Raw genomic sequence first — 16,097 nt, 5'->3', positions numbered from 1 at the left:
ATACCTTTAACCAAAATGATTAAAAAGGGAGAAAATAAAATCAACAAAACTTCAAATTAACAGTGTAAAATTACAATCAAACCAGAAGAAATAAAAATAATTTTCAGCACCTGATATATGTAATTATATCTTAATAAAACCAAGAATATAAATTAGATTACCTATAAAATATAATAAAAGAATAAAGAGAAATTTAAAATAATATAGTATAAAAATTATGTAAAAATCAACTGATCTCTGAATGATCTAGGGTCACAAAGCCAGATGAAATTTTCTTTTAGAAATGTTTAACAAACTAAATTAAACTATAATAAAACACAAATATTAATTTGTTATTTTATAAGTCAATAGGCAGTCTGATTTGTTACTATTTGAGTGACACCACTGATCTACATAATGCTCTACACTATAAATTACAAAGATGTCAGCATGTGTTGATATGGTATCCTCAGCTAGGCATTTACTAGCAAAAGCTTCTTGGTCTTGATAAATTTTCACAAGAATTTCATCCAATTGGAGTACGTCCCCAGATAATGACAAATGATTAGAAAATACTTTCTCAGGGCACCTAGATGGCTCAGAGGATGAAAATCCAGGCTTGGAGATGAGAGGTCCTGGGTTCAAATCTGACCTCAGGAACAACCTAGTTATATAATCCTAGACAAGCCCCTTAACCCCAATTGCCCAGTCCCTACCACTCTTCTGTCTTGGAACCAACACTTAGTGTTGATTTTAAGTTAGAATGTAAAAGTTAATTTAAAAAAAAGAAAAGAAAATCCCCTCTCTTATTCCTACCTCAACTTAATAGTCATATGGGTCCTTCTACTTGGTAGCATCACATAGATTTAGAGTTAAAAGGAATCTCTAACTACAAATGGTATCATAGGATTACAGATCTAGGGCTATTAAAAATTCATGGGCCATCATGTCCAGGAACCCCTTTATTTTACAGAAAAGAAAGTAATACAAAGCACTTGTGACTTACCCAAGGTCACAAAGGTAGTTAGTGACAGAGCTATGATCTGAACTCTAGCCCACTGATCTCAGATCCAGAGCCTTTCACTAAGCAGAATCCATAGCACTTAGCACAAGTACGCATTCAATGTTTACTGATGGGTTACAGTGATGGACACCTTTACTAAGCAAGGATTTCTCCATGTGATGGCTAGCTAGTCAGAGGACTATCAAATGAAGAAAATCTATTGTGTCTTTTAAGAAATTCCAAAATGGAGACAACTTTATTGAAGAGTGCCATGAAAGACATTTTGTTCTATAAAATGATATTTTTAGTGGAGTCATAGAGTAAGTAGAATTCATAGAGTAAGTAGAGTAAGAAGAATTCTAGGGCAAGAATATATGTTATATTATATCTTGTTTTCCTTAAATGAGTAAACCTATTTTAAATAATTCATAAACATTAAGTTCTCAAATGATACCAATTTGAAGGTAAGCAATAACTTATAATTACTAATTCAATCAACAAACAAATATTTCTGTAGTATCAAGTATTTGCAAATCTCATAGTTGCAGAAAGTAAAGTAACCATTTAAGTAAACAATAAATAGATAAGGTTTAAGAAAAGTGAAAAGCAGTTCATGTTGGAAGAAAAAGTAATTGCAACAGCATTGAAGGATGTAATTTTGTTTGGATGGTTTTGCTCTATTGTTTTTCTTTGCCACAAGGAAAAGTTACCAGTTTGGGAAGTCGAAAACTGAAATGACTTACATAAAGACAAATGATAATGATAGAATGTATTTTTTAAAATACAAGAATAAAAGGGATGGCCAATCCAAAAGGGTTATCTAGGAAATTTGAAGGCCTTCATATTGCACTGGAACTTATTGTGTCTGATATGAATCTGGACTCCTGCCTTTCCAATTATCAATATTACTTTTATAACTAAATGTGATGATTAGAATTGAAACAGGGGAGAGGGGGGACAAATATGTTGAGGAGAGAGATGGAGAATCACCAAAATGTAGGGAGAAAGATTCTTCTTAGATAATGAGGAAGGATTAAAGGAAAGACAGATTTTTCTTTAATTCTGATATGTTCCCAATCTAGTCTAAATTTGTGAAGCTTTATTAAGATTCACATTTTAAAATATTTCCATAAATGTTCAATACAATTAAAACATTTTTTAAAAAAACTTTATAGGGGACAGCTAAGTAGCTCAGTAGTTTGAGTGATACATTGAGAAATAGGAGCTCTTGGGCTGAAATCTGGGATCCGATTTTTTTGACACTGGGCAAGTCACTTAACCTCCTTTGCCTACTCTTCAGCCTTAGAACTAATACTCAGTATTGGTGCTAAGACAGAAGGCTAAGGGTTTAAAAAAAAATAAATGAAATGAAATATTTTTTTTAAAACCTCTTTATAACCAAAGCTGGAAAAATACCCTGTAGCAGGCAAGAACTACAAATTAACCAATTAAAATAGTTTGTAATTTTCTAAAAGGATTGACTTTTTTTATTTCACAGAACCTATAAGATAATACATTCAAATTTATAATTTTCTAACAATCTATAGCATAAATTATAAATAGTAATTTTAAATACTTTAAATTGAGAGTTAATGTGTAAAATCTAATTAATGCTAAAGAAAAAATGTAATATACCTATAATTAATAACTGTATTAATAATACATGCCTTTTCTATTTCAATTTGTAACTAACAAAGAAAACTTTTATTTGATTTGCTAGTAGCTACATCTTTAAACTCAGTTCTTGAAGTGTATACCAATATACAACATAAGAATCCCATAAAAGAAAGCCACATTTTTGTAGTTACCTCGAATGACGTAATTATCTAGAGCTGCTTCCATTCTCTGGAGTGCTTCAGTTCTATTAGAACCATATGAAATTAACTAAATGCAAAAATAAATGATGTACTTCGATCAGCTATTTAAGAAAAATATGACAACTTACTCTAATAAAAATGTTCATATATATGATGTAAAAAAGTTTTCTAAAAATTCCTTTTAGGCATGTGTATATGTGTGTTTGTATATATATATATATATATATATATGTAACATGGTGTTGTACATTAGTTTTATAGCAAGTAAGTATGCAAACTGAAATCTAATCAATATAAAGATCCAGCTATTTCTTTCAGGACTATTAGTTTTTCCTACAGACCATTATACTATATAAGATCTGATTCAAAATGCTGACACTTGTCTGATCTGATAAGGAGAACATCTATCTCATGTAGGATAGGGTAGTTTTCCCCAAAAAGAAAATGAAGCTGTTCTTGAGACTTAGTTGGTTCAGGGGTCTAAGGTTCAAACTACTGATAAAGTTTCCTGGCCATCTAGTATAAATGTCCAGGCATAAGAAGTTCTCTGGCTTTATACATCCTACTGAGTAGGCAAATTTGGAGGTAGGGGGCTATAGCCTTACTAATTATTTTTTATAGCCTACTAAATACTTTTAAAAAACTAAAATTTTGATAATCAATTATCTCATTATATTCCAAACCAGAATATGAACAAATCAGCCAAAGTCAGGACTAAAACAAAAATATCCTGTAAATTATTTTTAGCAAATGTATATATTCTTAAATTATCAATTTAGATGTATCAGTTTTAGTAAATGAACCCTGAAAATGACATTATTTAAGGCACTTATTGAGATTAGCAATTTTATGGACCTTTCTACCTGGACTTTAATGTGAATACTCAAATGACATGGATATAGTTAAGATATATAGATAATATCTATTTTTAAAAGTTTTGCTATCTCTGATATATATCTGCTGCCCATAATATTGAAATCTTGGATTTTTGTTTTATTGATAATTTCCTTGCTTCTTTCATACACTATCTTTTCTGCCTATAAAAATTTAATTTTAAGGGTTATAATCATTATATTAAGTTTTTTGCACATACAAATTTCTAAAAGAAAAATATACTTACTTAAAGACATGTACACTTATGCAACTCTGTAAATGAAACACTTTAATATTTAAATTTTTAAATGTTTCATATATACAGGTAAAATATATGTAGACCCCATTTAATTAAGAAATTCAACTTTGGCATTAGAATTGGAACTATTTAATATATAGGGATCAAATTAAATTCCTTTTAGAATAATGAATAAACATTATTGTATCCACGAAAGAGTAATGTTAAACTCTTTATAAACATTTTATCAAATTCTGGCAAGATATTTCAAGTCTGTGAATTTCTCTGAGGTAAAGTCCATCTCATCATAGCAAATAAAGAATTTCTAAAAATAGTGATCATTTCCCTTATTAAGATCCAAAGAATACTACTACTTTCAGTGAATTCACATTTCCCATTTTCCTTTAAAAAAAAAAAGAAAAACTGTTCTAAATACTTCACAGATAGATCCTCTAGCGACTATTAATGGTACAGACCAAAAGAGCATGAAGGAAATACCTGTATACTCTCTTATATAAATAAAGTACAAACTTTTGACAAGTCAGTTAATTAAGTAATCAGCTATGTGTAAAACCTTTTATGAATTACAAAATGACAAAAAAAAACATTTGCATTCAATATATGCTGCTGGTGAAACATATGAGAAAAAGAACAGTTTTGTTCCTTCCTTGATCCCTGGTCACTCGTGATTTACCAGTTATTTCTGTGCAATTATTAGCATTTATTTCATTATTTTTATTACTATATATATAATATGTAGGAGTAGGCACACAAAATAAAACTACACTGTTTATCATTCAAAGTATTTTTTTACTGACTAAAGGAAAAAATCAAAACTAAGAAGGCACTAAAATTTCAATAAAAGGAAAAATAATTTGATCTGTTTTCACCATTACTGTTTTGTGATTCATGTTTCAAATAATTAGGTATCACATGATTCACATAAAAGCAAAATCTGAAAAATTTGCAATTAGATACATTGTCTTTTGAGTAAAAAAGTCAAAGGAGACAAAAAAGAAAAAAAAACTAACTTTTGATATCATTGGATCATAATAAATGCTAATGTCACTTCCTGGTTGGATTCCACTGTCAACTCGGACCTAGGAGAAAGGGAAAGGAAAAAAAAGCAATGAAAATGATTCCACATTCTACAGACTTTTTTAAACAGAAAAATTAAACAGTAAACATTATTTTTATGCAAAATGCTTTAAAATTTCTCCATTTCAAGAGGAAACACCGATCTATTACTTTAAATTAAAATTTTTCCTATAAGGAAAAAACAAAAGCAATCTAAAGCTACTTATTAGCCAAATCACTTTTGATCTTTAAAAATACAGTACAACAAATCATTTGTTTTCAATCAATGGAATTCCAGACTACAAAGAGCAGCACAATATAGGCATCTAACAAAACGCTTTTATAAAGTAAGCAGCACTTTGGAATGAATTTGTAAATATTCGTTGGTTTCTTCCACCTGAAGTCTGGAAGGAGTTGTTGCCCCTTCTGAAGCACATTCCCCACAGTACCCTTCTGAAAGCTCCAATAGAGATAAGACTAAGGCATATTCAGTAGGAACTTTAGAGCACTGCTTATCAGTTTCTCAGCTTATTATAGGAATACAAGTCCTGTGGCTTTCAAGTCTGTAACACTTTCTTTTTCTGCTTCACCCTCTCAACTGTAAAATACTTTTTTTTCTGTTGCTGTTGTGCAGGCTTTAATGTTTACACAGCTTTATCCATGGCTTTGCTTTGTAAGGACATAGCCCCAATTAAAGCTCTGACTCTGCAATTTTCATGAGAGGAAAAAAAAAAACTAGCACAAATTCAAAAAATCCATTTGAAGAAAGTGATTGTTGTTAACCAGCCAACAAGTTAGTTAGTATATTTCTGATTGTTGTTTTCATCTCCCAGTTTGATGGCATAAGGTTAGTCACATAAAACTTGTTAAATGGGCAATTGCTGGGGAATAAATATTTATTAAATTGTTGCTGTTGAGTTTTGGAATGTGAAGTATTTTAAAGCTAATCAAAATGTTCAAGACTGAGAGGCATATCCCAGGGATCTTGAGGACAGAGGGATTCATTGGAAGTTGCTAGAACAGCAGGACTTTGATACACAATATTGTAAAGGGGGTGGGAAGAAAAGACTAGATCCTCACATAGATCTTCACCTGTGGGAAGAAACCTTTCTAATAAACAGCAGCTCATCTGTCTGCAGCAAGGCAGAAAAAGGTCAACACAGCGGCTGTTAGGCCTTTAATATTTTAATTTAGGCAATTATCAAGGGACCACATGTAGAACCTCTTGTCTAGGATATCCACATGAGGGTAGGATGATGGCTTTATTATACAAATGACACCAAATGATAAGCTAACAGATTTAATTCTTTTTGTTAACTATGCTTCACTATAAATGTTTAAAACATAACATAAAAACATGGATAGAGACCATATTCTATGCTTGGAAATATAGAGAAAAACTTCATATATACCTATATATATATATATACATATATATATATATATATATTATGTGAAAATAGAAACAGAAATTAATTTTAACTACAGTAATGCAAAATAATCTTAAAATAAAAACACAATTTATTCTTGAAGATAAAATTGGAGTTCTACCAAATACATAGTAATATTATAAATACTGAAGAAATGAAGATGATAATTTTTAAAACAACACTGAATTATTCCAGTATCTAAATGCCTTCAAAATGCAACTTCTCAACTTGGAAAAAAAATCCCAAAGTTATCATTAAGTCTTTAATTTTCTTGGTCATATGACAAAATGGCCTAAGAGGTAACCTTATAAATCTGATGATCTCATATATATATATATATATATATATATATATATATATATATATATATATATATATATATTCCTCATAGGTGAGAAAAAATTTAGGTGTCACACTAAATAAAAAACTTTTTGCTTTGACTTTAACTTTATTTGTATTGTCAATGTTCAAGATAAACTTACTTTCAATTCATTTCATTATCTATACTTTAATATAAAATGGATCATAAAAGATGATGTATAACAAAGAATCAAAGATTAAGGAAACTCTTGACAGCATCATTTAAGATGAGATTACCCAGTGGTGTTAAGAAGTCCCATGATGATCTACCAAAGAATTTCTAAATTCTGAATTAATAAAGGCATATGTCATATTATTTCAGTGCTATGTGCAGTAAATCCAACATGCCAAATAGTAAAAAAAAAATACAATTCATTTTTATATATCTATAAGGAGACAGATAGCATTTTGTTCTTTTTTAACAATTCTCAGAGGTTGGTGGTGAATTATCACTAACCCATTCTACAGAAAATTCTCTAAGGGTAAAGTGAATTGCCCAAGACCAAGCAGCTAGTAAAAAAAAGGGACTGAAATTTGGATCTTCTAATACAAAGTCCCATGATTTCTATACTATGCCATATTATCTTTTCTTGTAAAGCTAAAACAAATCAAAATGCCATTGAAATAACCAAAACTACAGAAATTAGGCATTATATTTTTCAAAATGTAAACCCCAATATAATTAGAGCTATATCAGGGCAGAACAAAAGTTCATGCTGAAAATATTATTTTTAAAAACCAATTTTGGGATCAGAAATCCAAAATTAAATCTGCAACTTTGATATGAAAATTAAAATTGTTTTAAAAATAATACAAACCAAAAATTATTAAAAGTCCAATTAATTCTGTAAACTATATATTCTAACGTCCACCAAAAGACCAAAATGTTCTGGTCAGAAAAACAAGCTGATATATTTTTAATAAGGCAGAGAAAGAAAACTATAAAAAGGAGAAGAAAAAAGAAGAAAACACCCCAGCAACTCCATATGAGATCCTCAAACCATTGCTCAGAAGCCTCTAGCATAATTAAAAATTTCTTTCTTCAGTACCAGAGATGGACTACATGAAGCTATCAGGCATCTCCCACCCTTCATTTTCAATTCACCTCTCCCCCTAAGCACAACTCCCAGCCCGCCATGTCTACCTGACAAGTGACAGCCCAATCTGATTAAATGCTTGCAAGGGAGGGGACTCGTGGGCTTCCATGACAGGCCAAAAGTGATCACCATGGAGATACATAATTACAGCTGTCAACGCATCTACTGTCCTGCTGGCATCAATTTGATTGCTCCCAGCAATAATGATAGACAAAGCTTAGTGTGCACTCTCCTGCACCCAATCACTTTATCTATTCCTTGGTCCATTTAGCTGACATGCAACATTCACACAAGCAAATAACAGCAGTAAGCAGAACATTTAAGGCATTTTAATTGTTTTTTCTTTCTATGGAAGGCTCACAAGCGCAAATGTTATTACATAAAACTCCTGCTGCAGCATTAATTGAAGAAAGATTTGGTGGGACAAAGACTGTAGGGGGTATAGTTTGTCCATTATCACTTGTACTTTCAACAGGTCTCACGTTTGAAAATTGCAAATTGCAAAAACTTGCAAGGGCAAAATGTTTGACATCCTGTTAGCTCTTACAACATGGTGAAAACTTCTAACTACTAGAGTAATCACTGTAAATTCTTATTAAATACTTTTTTGTTTGATTAAAAAAATGTTTAGATATGTCCCCAATGACACTTATTTTCTTAACTACTATTTAATGTCATATAATGCCTGTTAAATCTTTACCATTTTTTCCCTTTGGGCTTTGAACACAGCATGAAGCCTCTAAGCCTCAAAAGGGTCAAGTCCCTTTAGAAAACACATGGGCAAAAACAATTTAAAAAGTGAAATAAATCATATATTCAATAACATCTTCAAATTTAGCATTCTTCCTGTAATCTTTCACCATATTCCATTCAAGTAATCAGAGTTAGTAATCATATTCACAGATGGTACAGCCTTGTCATTCCACAAGCTGACAGTGTCATTATATACACTTATTACTTTAACTACTTTGATTACAAATTCTTGTTCTTTTTGTGCAGCAAAAACAATTTGAGAAATTTATTTAGTATAGATGGTACTCTAGAACATATGTACAATTAAACAATCATATTTCTTTAAAACATATTACTTTTTTTAATGAGCACACACTACTTTCCCAATGCAGTTACAGTTGATTTGGAATTTGAATGTCATTTCATAATAGCTACAAAATATATATGGTCTGAGGAGTTATGTGATGAGAACAAATTATAACATAAAGGTGAACAAAAGTATTTTCTCATATTTCTGTCACCTCTAGAAAGAAATTAAATATCTTTGTTCCAAATGCTTCTGCACCTTCCTGGCACAGAGTGCAGGTGTCTAAAAAGAATTTTATTATCTCCTGAGTTAATCCAAAACTTTGATCTTTAAATTTCTTCACTTTAAATCATAGGATTAATATAGTTTTAAATGCTCACTCAATATCAAACACTGAATTACTTACACCAGGAAGATGTAATGGCTCTTCATACTGAGACAATTTGCCAATAGAAGGTAAACCAAAAGACTTGTATGGATCCTAAAAATGCAAACAGAAGAATGCTATATCTTAGGAAGATGAAGTGAAGGAAGTAAAGTTTAACCATTATAAAATAGAGCCCCTGTAGGCACAGACAGTTTTAGCTTATATTATTTTCCAAATAATTCAATCCAGGGCATTATTGTCTTTCTATCTCATGTGACATATGGATATATGTGGCATATATTATATATGACTTACAGGTTAATTAAAAACTAAAGAGAATTATGATAAAGACCACTAGTCTCATCTTACTTTGCAAAACATTGGTAAAATTCTGAGAATCCTAAAACTTATCAGAAACACATTTTTCAAAATTGAAATAACCTAAAATAAACAATGAAACAGATACACATTCAGGGTAATGACAGTAGTGGCCCAAGCATATTTTTAAAAAATGAAATCAACAATTTAACTCATTCAAGATAAACATTTAATAATTCACATGAGATCCAAAAAAGTGATACTTGTATCCTATGAAATATATATTCAGTTATAACTGTTTTACAATTATCAAAATAAAGTTCAAATATGTTCAGTGTCACAACAAAAAAGAAACAATGACAACAGCCAAAATATATCAGATATTAAAAGCAACAATAAACAAATGAAGATATGAATTCCAAGAGGCCAAAAGGTAGTGAATATTAGTTATTCTAAAAACAACATATAATATCACTATGTTTTATTTCAACAGAAAGACTCTGAGTTCCCTAAGTAGAAAACAGGAAAAGATTACATCATACTCCTTAAATTCTTAAAAATTCTTAAAAATTTTAAGAAGAGAATGCACTTATTTATATTTAAAGTTTTTAAATGCTATTTTTTAAAGTTTAGAATTGATAAGTACGGCATTAAGTTTAAGGGAAAAATTTTAAGTGAATATTTAAGACATTAAACTTATACCTGGGAAAGTATTTAAAATCACATATGTAAGGATACCTAGAATGTTATGCAACTAAAGTATTTTATTCAATTTCATCTAAATAGCACATAATAACTTTATTGTCTCTGAAAATGATGGATGAATTATGTTCACAAGTAATTAAATGCTTGAATTAATATATACAAAATATTTCAACAAATATCCTCAACTAATTCTGTGATACACAATCAAGTATCTGACTCAGTTTGTAAAATTTGACTTAACTCATTTTACCTCAGCATAAACTCGACATTCAATTGCCCAGCCGTTGATGGGAATATCAGCTTGTTTGTGTCTAAGAGGGTAACCCTTAGCAACACGGATCATTTCTTGGACTAGGTCCAGGCCAGTAATGCATTCTGTGACGGGATGTTCAACCTACAAGGTCAAGAACTGTCAGTCAATAGGTACATTTTTTTTAAAAAAGGTAAACAAACAAATAAATGAGGACATGTGCAAGCTCAAGTAAAAATGAGGTTAATTACACTTCATTCTTCTTGATTGTGAAACATACAATAAAATTACCTACTCTAGAGGGAAAAAAAAACAAAAAAAAATAGTGTTCCAAAGCATATAAAACAAAAATCAAATTCTTAGAGGTATTTCTGAATGATACAGGCAACTTCTTTCATTGTTTATTAACATTGGATAAAATATAATTTTCCAATTCTGAGCTTTAAAACAAACTTTTTAACTTTTCTAACACACGTTTCAATTGAAACCATCAACTTGGTCAGTGATCAACCTATTCTGCTAGACTTAACATGGCATCTACAGAGGGAGCTTATGATTTTCCAAAGAACTAGTCCATCCTAAACCTCACCCATTCATCAGCTTTCACTAACCTATCCTGACAAGCAACCAGATTAGCGTAATCTTATATCAGCGCAGTGTAGCAGAAATGAACAGATGGATCTTTCAGATTTTTTTCCCTCCAGACTTATCTGAGTAGTGCTTAGCATGCACAATAACTGAGCAAAACAAGTTAAAAATCACTCTGCTCTCTCAGCAAAATAATGCTAACTGCTTAAGATAATGCAATCATTGATTACCTTCCTCTACCACTCAAAATAAGTTATGTTCTCATATATGCCTACATGTAGACATAACAGCAGATATATCAATATATGTGTAGTATAATAAACTATTAAAGTTGTTTAAATCATTTATGATAGTATATAGGAAGGGGAAATATCTACTTTAATCTATTATAAAAAAGTTTTAATAAAAATTAGTTATAACTGATTATTTTATTCTAGATTTTTACAGAGTTAGATATCTTTTTAAAAGCAATTTGCATCTTTCACAACATGATGAACATAGAAACATATGCTGTACAATAATACATGTACAACCTCTACCATATTACTTGCCATCTTGGGAAAGGGGGAGGCTTGGGAGGGAGGGAGGAAGAGACCATGGATTGTAGAATGTCAAAAATGACTATTAAAAATTTTATCATATAAAAAAATTAATTTTTTAAAAAGCAATTTACAGTCACTTCTTTAAAATGCTATTCATATTTAATTAACTTTTGATACCAGGAAGTACCAATGGACAAACCAGCCATCTTTCTTACTTCAACTATACTTATGGAATCACAAGAATCCATCAGGATAAGGATCTTGGTTCTTATTTTACATAAGCAATACAGTGCCATTTTTTTTGCCTGTAATATTTTATTTTTTAATACATTGCTTTTAAAAAAATCTTTGCAAAAAAAGATAGCATTCACAATTATCTTTGATTTTTTGTGCAGCTTCAATAATATTTTAAGGTATTTTGATATCAAAATCTCAAAAATCATTAATGCCTCTCCTTTGAAATATAATAGTATACTGAATAATTTTATTCTATAATTTAAGAATACATTGGTGGCACTAAATGTTTTTATAAAATAAACATCAGGATTTACATGTTAAGAAATAATGGTCATTTTAATACTAATTTATTGAAACAGTACTTGAAAAGGTAGTAAATATTACATTATTAAGAACAAATTTATATTCATTCTACAGTTAGAAAAAAAAGACATGTCATAAAACTCAATTTACTATTCAAGAACAATTTAGCAATAATACATACTTCTTACTAAGATTTTAAATATAAAGTTATCCCTCAAAACTTCCACATAACTCCATGGGCAAGTAAACAGAAAAGACTTAATTATACAAGGTCAACACCGAGTCACCGTTAGCAAATCAATAGTACTACAGAACAGTAAGTGGTACATGAGAACCTATTTAAACTGAAGATGGTCAGGCATTACAGACGTGTGTCTTAACTGCTAGATTGTACAGAAACTCTGGGTGAACCCAGAGTCTTCTTTCTGCCTCTCTGCACAGCTAGTCCATCACCAAATTGCCTTTCCCCAGATCTGCTCTGAGGTTCGTTTCTCTCCCCTCACCGAGACGGAACCCTAATTCTGGCGCTACCTTCTAAGCCAGGCCACTGATAGAGCTTTCTTCCTGAAGGGGCACGCCAACCCATCGGTCCGCTGCCGCCGTGGTTCTCTGAGGTCTGAGGGTCTGAGGCTCTCACTGAGCCTCTGCTGATCCCTATGGGACCTCCAAGATCTGGTGTAAACTCCGCTGACCTGATCTTTTCGTAGCTGTCTTCGATGTTCCATGCAAGCTCTGTCCTAGCTCCTTATCTGGAACTCTTCCCTACCTTTTATCTGATGTCTTACATGCAGAGCCTTTCCTAGTCCTCCCAGGGGCGAATGCCTTGTCTTCAACATTACTTGGCACACATTTTGCACAGACCTGCATTGTTCATATTGTCTCTGCAGGCAAGATTTGAACTGCTGAAGAACAAGGACCTTTACCCTACTGTCAACTATTGTTCGCTACTTCGAGAATTACCATTCACTACTGTATTGCTGCCGACACATAGCGCAGTATCTAGGCAACTAGGAGAAACTGACTACTTTATTACTATTGGTAACTCATCCTCACTTACCACCAGACTGACAACTATCAGTTCTCTTCTATTTTGAGTGCATTCACCTATAACAACAGTGTGTTAATACAGTTGTCTTATTACTCTCAGGCTCCTAAATCTGTTTTAAAGTGGAGGTGGGAAAGGCGGGTAAGTAATCATGGGGAAGCTAGATGGCTCAGTGGATAGAAAATCAGAATGTACTGTGTTCGAATCTGACCTCAGACACTGATTCTTCTTAGAGGATGGTACTTGATGGACTAAAGGAGCTAGCTGAAGAAGATGTGAGGTGTTAAATAGTAGAAGCCTAGAAAACGTGGCTCCTTCTCTCTGTCTCTCTTTGCTGAGATATCAAGGGGTGCTAATCAGGAAATTGGCATTCCCCTGTTGTGAGAGGGTGGAGGGAAGATGAAGGAGAGTCTTCCCTATTCCCTTGCACGAAGTGGTCAGTAGGATAAGCCTCCCCTGAGTCTTCTAACTCGGCGGGGGAGGGTCTTGATCTGTACCCGGTTATGGCTGATCTGTAGCCTCAATGAGTTGCTTTCTCTTAGCTCCCTGAATAAGTCACTTGAAAATATCTGGCTGGGAGTAAAATGATTTAATGGACAATGAATATAAGAAAAGATGGGGAGCTGGAATGAGGAAATCAGAGTCCCTGATTTCTAATCCAAGAAGTCCTTGGTTCTGGCAGCTGTAAAGCTAAATTCAGAATTTCACCTTCCCTTCCCTCTATTTCTCACTCCTAATTTAGTACTTAAAGGGCCAAGGAATAAACCAGGCAGGTGCAAAAGGCTAAGGGAGGGTCTAGTCCTCTCTGGCTGAGAGTCCTAGACCCTCACAGGTCCAAAGAAACTTGACTCTAATTGGATGTTGTACTAAGTACTAAGACCGTGAAATACTCTTCAAGAGAAATCCTGCAGTTGAACACTTGGAAATCTTTGGTCAGGCTCTTGGTAGATCTCCATAGCAAAAGCTCTGAGTTTCTCCCAGAGCTCCCCCAGGTTAACCTCCCCCGATCCTGTTACCAATGGTCTCTGACTGTCAATCATCTCTTCTTTCAATGTTCCATCTTTTCCTTTGCAACCTGCCCTTACATAATTCATAAAATATTGGGTCAATCAAAATCCAACTTAAGATTCATTTTATTTAAATATCTTCACAGACTACAATATTTCCAATAAAATAATCTATCACTTCTTCTCTGCTCAAAACCAGGAAGTAATATCCTTAATTAAGAAAGAACTATTTTTTATAAAATGAATAGGTTCATGGAAAGTTGGAAAGCCATATATGTATTAATGCTGAGTAAAGTAAGCAAAACCTGTTGGAATAACAACAACATTGTAAAAACAAATATCTTTGAAAGACTTAAGTTAACTTTTCAATGCAATAACCAACCATGATTTCAGAGGACACATTATTAATGCTACATATTCTGTGACAGAGAGGGAAAAGATTCAAAGTGTAGAATTAAGACTTTTTTGAACATGGCAATTTGTTTTCCTTGACTATCTGTATTTGCTATGAGTTTTGTTCTTTTAAATTTTGAAGTGAAGAACAAAAAATGAATGTTTAATTTTTTTAATTAAGACATATTTTTAGTTTTCATCTCAAATTTATAATTAAATTTATCAAATGGCTACTAGAGTCAAGGCATTATGTGAAGATACTGAAAGTCAAGAACAGTCCATGTTTTCAAGGATCTCTCATTTAGCAGAATCAATAGTTCATTTCCTGGATAAGAAAATATAAATTGAGTTTTTTATAAGATGTGGTATCTCAAAAGGGAGAACTGAATGAAAAGAGCGTTTCAAGCATAAGGAAAGCCTATTCTAGGTCATCAAAATGAAAGAAGGATTACCAGCTTTCTCCCATTGTAGGAGAACAAAAATAAGTAATAATTATCAAAAGGAAGAATCTTGATTTTGTTCACTGAAGATTCTGAAACTGTTGGAAAAGCCTTAATTGTTTTAGGATTATAAACTTCAAATAATTCCTAAGCATTTCTAAAATTTGTAAGCAGGGTTGTAATTTATAAAAAAAGATCAAAGCAAAAGTTATCTCTTAAAAGACATGGGGCATCTAATACAACATGTATTAATTAAGTGTATACTATAGGGCATTGTGATAAGCACTGAGGATACAATGCTAAATGATATGTAATAAAATCTTATTGAACAGATCTCTGAAAAATATTTCTGCAAATAAAAACAGGATAAAAACAAAAATCAAGAACATATCTTTTAAAATCTTGAGAAAGTAGTTCAATGTACAAATAAGGTGAATGAAGTTATTTGAGGAGGAAGGTGGATAGTCTTAAGGCGCCAAGAAGACATAAAATTAGCATATTAAATGATTGTTTATATAAATATGTGCATTTCTATGATTAGGATTTATTTAGTTTTATTAAGAATAAGTTTTAAGACCTCACACCTAGCAGATTGGCTAACATGACAGTTATGGAAAATAATGAATGCTGGAGGGGATGTGGCAAAGTAGGGACATTAATTCATTGCTGGTGGAGTTGTGAACTGATCCAACCATTCTGGAGGGCAATTTGTAACTATGCCCAAAGGGCGATAAAAGACTGTCTGCCCTTTGATCCAGCCATAGCACTGCTGGGTTTGTACCCCAAAGAGATAATGGACAAAAAGACTTGTACAAGAATATTCATAGCTGTGCTCTTTGTGGTGGCCAAAAATTGGAAAACGAGGGGATGCCCATTAATTGGGGAATGGCTGAACAAATTGTGGTATATGTTGGTGATGGAATACTATTGTGCTCAAAGGAATAATAAAGTGGAGGAATTCCATGGAGACTGGAACGACCTCCAGGAAG

At 32.1% G+C, this 16,097-nt stretch overlaps 1 protein-coding gene across 2 annotated transcripts in view; it reads right to left on the bottom strand.

Annotated features, from left to right (window-relative positions):
- PCCA (propionyl-CoA carboxylase subunit alpha) overlaps nt 1–16,097 on the bottom strand; it is a 569,394-nt gene that overhangs the window by 292,040 nt on the left and 261,257 nt on the right. For both annotated transcript variants that reach the window (XM_007501342.3, XM_056807506.1), the window contains 4 exons: nt 10,554–10,697; nt 9,320–9,394; nt 4,942–5,010; nt 2,791–2,866 (listed from right to left, as the gene is read on the bottom strand). In XM_007501342.3, the coding sequence (XP_007501404.1) occupies nt 2,791–2,866; nt 4,942–5,010; nt 9,320–9,394; nt 10,554–10,697 (364 nt within the window). The remainder of the gene's footprint in view (nt 1–2,790; nt 2,867–4,941; nt 5,011–9,319; nt 9,395–10,553; nt 10,698–16,097) is intronic.

The sequence above is a fragment of the Monodelphis domestica genome, chromosome 8 (assembly GCF_027887165.1).
Source record: "Monodelphis domestica isolate mMonDom1 chromosome 8, mMonDom1.pri, whole genome shotgun sequence".
NCBI classification, from domain to species: Eukaryota; Metazoa; Chordata; class Mammalia; order Didelphimorphia; family Didelphidae; genus Monodelphis; species Monodelphis domestica.
This window is presented reverse-complemented; position numbering and strand designations above follow the sequence as displayed.